Below are 9079 nucleotides of genomic sequence, written 5' to 3'. Positions count from 1 at the left end.
TGTGCTATTTTTTGTGTAAGTTTAGTTCTTGGTGAAGCAAGAAGATCCTGGCTGGGCCATTGGGGGCTCTTCGTAAAAGAACCGCTGCACTGAAACAACTATACCAGACTTGCCTAATTTTCTCAACAAAAGAAACGCTTCATAATCTACTATATTTAAAATGCATGACGAGTGAACTCGAAGAATGATAGACATGCCGAAAAATCATGTGGTACGCTAATGATATGATTCCTTTTGTGGAGCGTGATCTAAAGAAAATAAGAAGCTTGAGTTTATGCATTAAGAATTTGACAAACTTTTGTGTGTAAAACCAGTTTCTACATGATCAATTTGTTATGCTTCAGAGAAGCTCACAAGTCAAAATTTTAACTCTCAGTACACCAAAATGTCCGGTTGTGAGAAAGGCCACTAGGCCAGCTCCCCATTAGATATTTGAGAATCCTAATGTATTATGGAAGATTCTCAAATATCAAGTGGAATATTATTGAGGAATCGCTTGGAGAAAGAGTGAGCATTTGGAAAGGAAACTATTCTCTCTCCGTGGTCGTTTAGTCCTGGTCAACTCAATGCTAGCGCTCAACAATATGATGATGTATATATTATCTTGTTCCAAGTACTTAAAGGAGTAATCCAAAGAATGAAATATTTTCGTTCAAGAATTTTTTGGCAAGGAGACAACAAGAAAAAAGTATAGATTTATGTGAATGGAACGTATGTGTCGTCTTCCAAAAGACTAAGGGCCTCGGGATTCAGGATCTCGAGGCTAAAACTTCTGCCCTACTTAATAAATATTTTTTCAAGTATATACAAAGGCAGGGTATGGAAAAAACCTTCCGAGAAAAAATACGTAGGATTGAAGGGGATCTCCCAGCTTTACTGGAAACCGGGAGTCCTCACTTTTGGGATCTTCTAATGGCCATGCATAATTTTTGAAATAAAAAAGAGAAATTATATGATGAAATCTACATTGGAATGGTAAATTCCTCATGGAGTCCATGTACAAAGGACAGTCCACGTTAATGCGCAAATAATTAACAATAAACGCATTTGGAAAATTTATCATTAAGAATTAAATGGTGTCTTTTTTAAGATATTATTCTAACCAAAGACAACATTGCAAAACGCAACTAGCAACCATAATAAAGCAGTGTACAGGGAAGTACCCCTATGGCTAGAGGTACATAGGACACCGGGTATTGAGTGATTTTTTCGATATATTTCATGCATATAAGAATTATTTGTGAATAAGATGAGGACACCTTGAAGTTTTTTCTATATGTCCAGTTGTCCACTCGTGGTAGCACAGAGTGTTGATTTTATTTGTCATGGCGAGAATATAAAACATGTATTCTTCAAGTGCAACTGCGTCTTCTATATGGACCTATGATCAGTTATTACAGTGGCTTCGAACTTGTATCTACCTCATAATGTTGTAAATATTTTTGACAACTGTTTTCAAGGTATAGAACACAAGAATAGAATCATAATACGGCTGAAAGCGGTTACCTTACTATTGTCGCTATGGCTATGTAAAAATAACATTGTTTTTAATGCTATAAAGTCATCTTCTTTGCAGCTTATTTTCCAACTCACACCGGCCGTGGTTTATTCTTCGCAGACTGGAACACCATTCGTTATGTATGGCGATGTGCTCGTGACACGAACAGGTGGCAAAGAATATTTTCACCCCACATTGATGGTAGTAGCATAGTATACGGATCGGCACACTACTCTTAGCATTTTCATTCACGTCTGTACTTTTGTAATTCTTCTTCTACGGATGTGCGGTCTTACTGTGCAGAAGCTCTGGGTGTGACCTTGCTGCTTGTATCGGCTTTGATATGAAGGTTTGAGTTCAATAAAGGCTTGATATGAAAGTTTGCTGGCTTGGTGATGCGGCAGTCGGCGGGGGCGTGACCCTGATAGCTGCGGATCCGGTGCGGTCGTGCCTGGTGGTGGCCGGTGGGTCCTCTGCACTTCTTCCTCCCGGCGGCTGACGTTGGTGGCCTACTTCGGTGTTGGGGGTGGCGGCAGACGACTCGTCGACGGGTCTGCGGTCAGTGGTGGCCTCTTCTTCCGCCGATAAGGTCGACCGGCGGGCGGCAGCGTGGGGGCCTGTGGATCTGCTTAATAAAGGTGGTTGTCCTAGGGTTTCTCTTGTGCGGGGATGAAAATCATTCTGAGGCCGGTCCTTCTTCATCTGGCCGGAGCGATGGGTTCCGGAAATCTCTGCCGGAGAATGTAAGAATTATGCCTGGAGTTCGCTAGATCGGGCGGAATTCGGTTCGTGCGCACCCATGCTTTTATTCTGACCATTTGGTTCTGCAGGGAGCGGTGCGAAACTATGTTCTTTGTTGCCATCAAGCGAAATTTTGGTCCATGGTGAAGACAAAGAGGCGGAGAAATATCATGAAAGCCGAATTGGAGGACTAGCAATGGAGGTTCGAGTCTTTGCGCCGATGTTCTAGGTTTCATAGCGGCAGTATGCAAGTGGGGGTGGCAACACATGTGAAGTTTAGAGTCTTATCTTTCAGGGTAATGGTTTTGCCTGGCAATGACCTTGTTGAAGATATTGTTTTGAGAGCGGGTACTATTTTCAGGGTGAAAACCTAAGATCTTTGATCGGATGACGATGGCGCTTGTGCACTGTTTCCTTCCTAGATGCGTCGCTTTTGAAGAGCCTGGAGTTTAGATGTTGTCTTGGTGGTGGATGTATTGTTGTTGTTAATTAGGGTCGGATTACCGTAGCGGGATTTCTGTTTTCTTAAGAGTTATTCTTCCTTTTTTGGTTGTGTGCATCCGTATTGTCATTGGGTATTGCGTTGTTGCAGAGGCTATGTGTAATTGGTATCACTTGATATTAATATATTTCCTTTATCGAAAAAAATAGGATTCTAGTACGACTGATTTATCTTACCATGGACAATTGATACCAGTTATCACTAGAGGTATGCATACACGTTAGGATAGTGCTTTTTTTCTAAGATTCACATTAGCATAGTGCTGATGTGGCGGACAATCTTTTATGAGCTAAGAATGCCAAGTGGGGCTTTATATAGTCCTGTTGAATATCTTAAGGTACAAATGTGTAACGCCCGTTAAAGACTGCGACGTGCTAATATTAACTGTTGGACGGCCTAGTGGGGTTGAAATTTTGACTTTTGACCAGAACAAATGAACCGCTCCATTCAGGAATGAGGATTAGCATAACAGTAAGAGTAGGAGACCTATGAGACACATCTGTTCATCGTTTCTTAACCAATAACCAAGAACGAACACCTGCTTAAATTTCGTAGTACTTGTGGTCGTCGTTTTAACCAGCAGTCTTCATGTGCGCTGATCATGGAACTAATGAATTCATTTGGCCAACTGATGCAGCAAAACAAAAGATACTCCTATTCTTACTGCAACTGTACTGATTCGACCGAACATTAAATTAACCATAAGAGGACTAATTGGCCGCTAAATTAGCGCGTCTCCAATCTTAGAACAGGCAATTAACTTGGATATATACCCTGCGATTGCTTGTTTCTGCACGCAGAACGGGAAGGCAAACGGAGAGGGGATCACGCGAGAGAGAACGTTTACCTGCTGCACGCCGCCGTTGGCATCATCGTCGTGTTGCCCGGAAGAAGAAGCGACGGCCACCGTCGCCGCCGCCACCACCTCTATATGGTCGTCGCCGGCTGCAACTGCGACGGCCGCGACCCTTCCGCTGCCCATCTTGTGCTGCGAGCCGTGCTCCCTCCCGATGCTTCTCCCCTCCTCCATTTCTCGTCTCGCGCGCGGCCGTGGGAGGCGCTCACCGTGCTAGCATTTGACTTTGCTCCAATGGAGGTTTGCAGTCCAATCCAAGATGTAAGTTGCAGGCGCTACAGGTCAACCGTACCGTACGCTCTCTTTGCACAAATGTAATTCCACTCTGTGCTGGAGTAGTATATGAAATGATATCGCATCATATTATCATATGGATTTGGTGCGACGCACGCATCCGGGCCAGATGGAAGTCGTCTCTCGGGCAAGAGGAAGGATCGTTCTTATCATCAGTAGTTTAATGGCTGTTTCGGACGTACGCTTCTTAATTAGTTAACTGGTTTGTACGGCGTGATGGGATTTGCTTCGACTTTGGGGCAAGATTGACGTTAGAGGTGAATGCGTGAGGTTGACGGGGGCGCGTCGGTCAGATAGCCAGGCCGCACAACTGGCTCGCGGTTCACCGAGCGTACAGCCGTACATGTGATAAATGGTTTCCGGACAGGTCGGTGTGCGGTGCGCATCCTTCCCTCCCTACCGGCCAGCAGCACAGACAGCTTTGGTGTACGGCAGCGCGGATTGGCACTTTGACAGACACACCGTAGACGTCGAAATCTTTTGGATGAGCTTATCATAAAGTGAACTGGCGGAGATTGCAAATAAGTCAGCTAGCGGAGATTGCGTCATCTACTGCAATGATCAAATTTCTGCTGATCCGCTACGAAACTATGTGATTCTCAGTACCAATTTTTAGACAAGCAAGATTGCAGTCTTTAGGGCATCTCTAGCGGCGCGACGCAAACGGACGCTGAGCGACTGTTTGTGTCCGCCGTGACCGAAAATGCGTTTGGCACTACCTCCAGCCACGCGGCGCATAGTGACTGGGCCGTCCGCGGAGACGCAAACCTGGTCCAAATATGCATCAGGTTTGCGTCTCTGCGGACGCTGAGCGGACGCGCAAAGTGCCCGCTCGGTCCTTGCACGGGCCCGCCGGGCAGGGACACAACTGCTTCGTCTTCCGCGGCATTACTTGCGGCCGACGCGCTGCAGGCTTTGCAGGGCCGCGTTAATGGCGCGCCTCGGCTTTCGCGAGCGTGCGCAGCTAGGCGGCGTTCCAGTGGCAGGCCATTGAAGGCGAGATGGCGTCCGAGTCTCTTAAAGGGGCGCTGCCGGCGGCTATTTCCCCGACCAAACCATTGGCACATCCCACACTATCCACCTCTCTAATGCCATGGGGAAGAAATGTTGGCCGTTCCGCAAGACCAAGAATGACCACGAGTCTAGCGGCTCGCGGTCCGGCAAGGAAGGCACGGGTCGGCCGGTATGTTCGCGTCGACTTCGCGGGGCAGCTATGGGAGGAAAACCGGCCGGTACCATGGTCGGGCGCGAACTTGCCGGGAGGGGGCTAGTACCTCAACTCGAGGCGCGTGCCGGTTCCCCGTCTGCTGCGCGAGGGCCGAGAGTGGCGGGACGAGGTGCGCCGCCGCCAAGCGATCTTGCCGCCGGATCTGCGGGAGGATCCGGCGTACGCGCTGAACTCCTACAACTAGATTTCATTCGGGTCGTGGGAGTTCGACGCGCGCCGCCGCGCTGGCTACCTCGGCGACGTAGACTACTTCGAGCGCGAGATCGCCGCAGAAGAAGAAGAGAACGACCAGGAGGACGCCGACGAGGACGAGGACAAGGACGTGAACATGGCACACTACGACCACGACGACGGCGGGCCGGCGTGGGATCCGGAGACCCAGCCGCCGGATATTTTCGAGGAGGAGACCATTGCCATGGCACTGGCAAACAGCGAGCAGGACGAGCTCAACGAGCTCGCTTTGTGGGATGGGCTCGCGATCCAGCTCCGCGAGTCAGCGCTCGCGCAGGGGAGGCCGGCGACTCCTCCGGCCACGCCGACGCGTTCCAACGACCGCGCTCCGCCTGCTACTCCGGCATGGGATCCCTGGCCACAGCCTCCTGCCCATGCGGCGGTACCTCCTCCACCGCCGGCGTACAAGCTTCCATGGTCGACGCCGGAGTTCATTGACCTCGTTAGCTACGACGACCAGTAGGCAGCACCTACTTTTAGCACGCCTTTATGGCTTATTTATGTTTTTTTATTAATAAAAATTATGGCTTCATGAATGAAAAAAAAATTATGCGTCGTGCCGCTGGAGCCACCCCCGACGCAAACGGACGCCCGGACGATTTCGACCATTTGGACCGACGCAAATGGACACAACACGTCTGTTTGGACGTCCGAAATGCGTCGCGCCGTTGGAGATGCCCTTAGAGTCAAGAAAGATGAAACAGGAAAGGGTGGCAAACCTGTGTAATCAATGTCTCCTATTTGAGTAATGTTTTTTTTAGATAAATAGCTCGAAAAGCCCAACTTTAAATTAATAAAGCCTTTAACCGACAAGATATAAGGTACTAATTACAAATGTTTGAACAAGCTTAGAGTACCTCCAGCCGTCTCCCCGACTAGGCCCCCGGTAGGTGATTTTTTCATCCGGACGGCGTTATTCGTCCAACCGCGCCCTCGGTTTCTCGTTTTTTCTCCGGAATAGGCCCTTAATCCATCCGGAGAGCCCAGGCCATCCCCCCCCGGGTGCGCTCGGGAACTCCGGACGAGAGAAAAGCGGGGACGGGCCCCTCTGTCGGCGAGAGAACACACGAACCCCACCACTTTCTCGTCGCAAATCCCCCTCCCCTCTTGTTGCTCTGTCGCCGCCGGCACAACTTTGATGGGATTCGTAGCATAGAAAACAAAAAATTTCCTACCGCAAGAACGAAAACACAAGCCAAGATCTAATCTAGAAAACGGTAGCAACGAGGGGATGACGAGACTAACCCTTGAAGATTTCCAAAGCCTACGAGATTAGATCTCGTTGTTGCAGAAGATGATCACTTGCCGCTTTCAAAAGCGCGTAGAAGATCTTGACGGTGCCATAATAGGGCAGCACCTCCGTACTCGGTCACACGTACGGTGTTGATGAAGATGACGTCCTCCTCCCCGTTCCAGCGGGCAGCGGAAGTAGTAGATCCTCCTCGGAATCCCGGCAGCACGACGGCGTGGTGACGGTGGTGGTGGAGATCTCCGGCATGGCTTCGCCTATGCGCTGCGGGAGAGATATGTGGAGGAGGGGCGCTAGGGTTTGGGGAGAGAGGGGGTGTGGGGAGCCGGCCAACTAGGGGTGCGGCCAACTAGGGCTTGGTGTGGCCGGCCCCCTCCCCTTGCTCCTCATTATATAGGTGGAACCCCCCAAGAGTTGTAGTCCAAGTCTTCGAATAAGACCCCAACACCAAAACTTCCCATAGGTGGGAAACCTACTCAAGGGGGAGTCCTACTCAAGGTGGGACTCCCACCTTTCCTTGAGGTGGGGTGGCCGGCCACCTTAGGTGGAGTCCACCTGGGACTCCTCCCCATTAGGGTTGGCCGGCCATGCTAGTGGAGTCCCTCCGGGACTCCACCTTCCATAGTGATTTCTTCTGGGCTTTTCTAGAACCTTCTAGAACCTTCCATAAATGCACCGGATCATTTTCAAACTTATAAAATGACTTCTTATATATGAATCTTATTCTCCGACCATTCCGAACTCCTCGTGATGTCCTGGATCCTATCCGAGACTCCGAACAAAACTTCGAACTCCATTCCATATTCCATATCTACTTAAACGACATCAAACCTTAAGTGTGTCACCCTACGGTTCGCGAACTATGCAGACATGGTTGAGACCTCTCTCCGACCAATAACCAATAGTGGGATCTGGAGAACCATAATGGCTCCCACATATTCAACGATGACTTAATGATCGAATGAACCATTTACATACGATACTGATTCCCTTTGTCACGCGATATTTTACTTGTCCGAGGTTTGATCATCGGTATCCTATACCTCGTTCAACCTCGTCTCATGACAAGTACTCTTTACTCGTACCGTGGTATGTGGTCTCTTATGAACCATTCATATGCTTGCAAGCTAATTTAGACGACATTCCACCGAGAGGGCCCAGAGTATATCTATCCGTCATCGGGATGGACAAATCCCACCGTTGATCCATATGCCTCAACTCATACTTTCCGAATACCTAATCCCACCTTTATAACCACCCATTTACGCAGTGGCGTTTGATGTAATCAAAGTACCCTTCCGGCATAAGTGATTTATATGATCTCATGGTCGAAAGGACTAGGTAACTATGTATCGAAAGCTTATAGCAAATGAACTTAATGACGTGATCTTATGCTACGCTTAATTGGGTATGTCCATTACATCATTCACATAATGACATAACCTTGTTATTAATAACATCCAATGTTCATGATCATGAAACTATGATCATCTATTAATCAACAAGCTAGTTATACAAGAGGCTTACTAGGGACTCCTTGTTGTTTATCAATGTTTCGGTTAATACAATTATAGCATGGTATGCAAACATTATCATAAACACAAAGATATATTATAATAACCATTTTATTATTGCCTCTTGGGCATATCTCCAACAGTCTCCCACTTGCACTAGAGTCAATAATCTAGTTTACATTTGTAAAGATATAACAAATTGGTCTTCCGGTGCTTTATCATGTTTTGCTCACGGGAGAGGTTTTAGTCAACATATTTTACACGCTCAGAAACGTATGTATTTTGCAATTCATTTGCGTCTCAACGCATCACTCATTTTCCAAATGAGTCGGCATTATTCATATATGTTCAGTCTTCTGGTGGAACCTTAATTCCGTGGTCTGAAATATGTCACTAATATTATCATACACAATATAGCTTCAAAGTTCTGACACTATCGGAACTACACCAAGTTCTCAAAGAACTCTTCGACTTAAACATCCTTAGTCATTGTCAAAACAATGACATATTTTGCCTTCATTTGTAGAATCCGTCACAATATTTAGAACTCATCTAAATCTAGCATAGACAATTTCTAGCTTATTGTGCTACCTTTTAAACAACACTTAGCCTAATTTGAGATTGAAATTTTTATTTTTATATGTGACAAAACCAATATCGGTGCAACACCTTACAGCGATTTGTTTGTAATTTCTCCATACAAAACTATATATATATCATTGGTTCTTCTAAAGTACTCAAGGATATTCTTACTGTCATCCAATGATCATCACATGAATCATCCTGGTATATGCTCATAACACTTTAGAGCACAGGACATTTGATTGTGTACATATTATTCGTGATCTATAATCACTCACGTGTTTTTACTCATTGAGTGTCAGATACACTCAAGTCTTGTCAAACCTTCACATGACAAGAACATTTTCTTAATATTTCTATATTAAACAATATCCATTCTATGTA

At 46.8% G+C, this 9079-nt stretch overlaps 1 protein-coding gene across 1 annotated transcript in view; it reads right to left on the bottom strand.

The window, feature by feature from the left end:
• LOC124693529 (metal transporter Nramp4-like) overlaps positions 1-4007 on the bottom strand; it is an 11090-nt gene extending 7083 nt beyond the window's left edge. Inside the window, exon 1 of the mRNA XM_047227003.1 lies at positions 3589-4007. Within this exon, the coding sequence (XP_047082959.1) occupies positions 3589-3771 (183 nt within the window). The 5' untranslated portion in view covers positions 3772-4007. The remainder of the gene's footprint in view (positions 1-3588) is intronic.
• Positions 4008-9079: the final 5072 nt, after the last annotated feature.

The sequence above is a fragment of the Lolium rigidum genome, chromosome 2 (assembly GCF_022539505.1).
Source record: "Lolium rigidum isolate FL_2022 chromosome 2, APGP_CSIRO_Lrig_0.1, whole genome shotgun sequence".
In the NCBI taxonomy this organism is placed as follows: Eukaryota; Viridiplantae; Streptophyta; class Magnoliopsida; order Poales; family Poaceae; genus Lolium; species Lolium rigidum.
The sequence above is the reverse complement of the archived record's forward strand: the minus strand, read 5'-3'. Positions and strand labels throughout refer to the sequence as shown.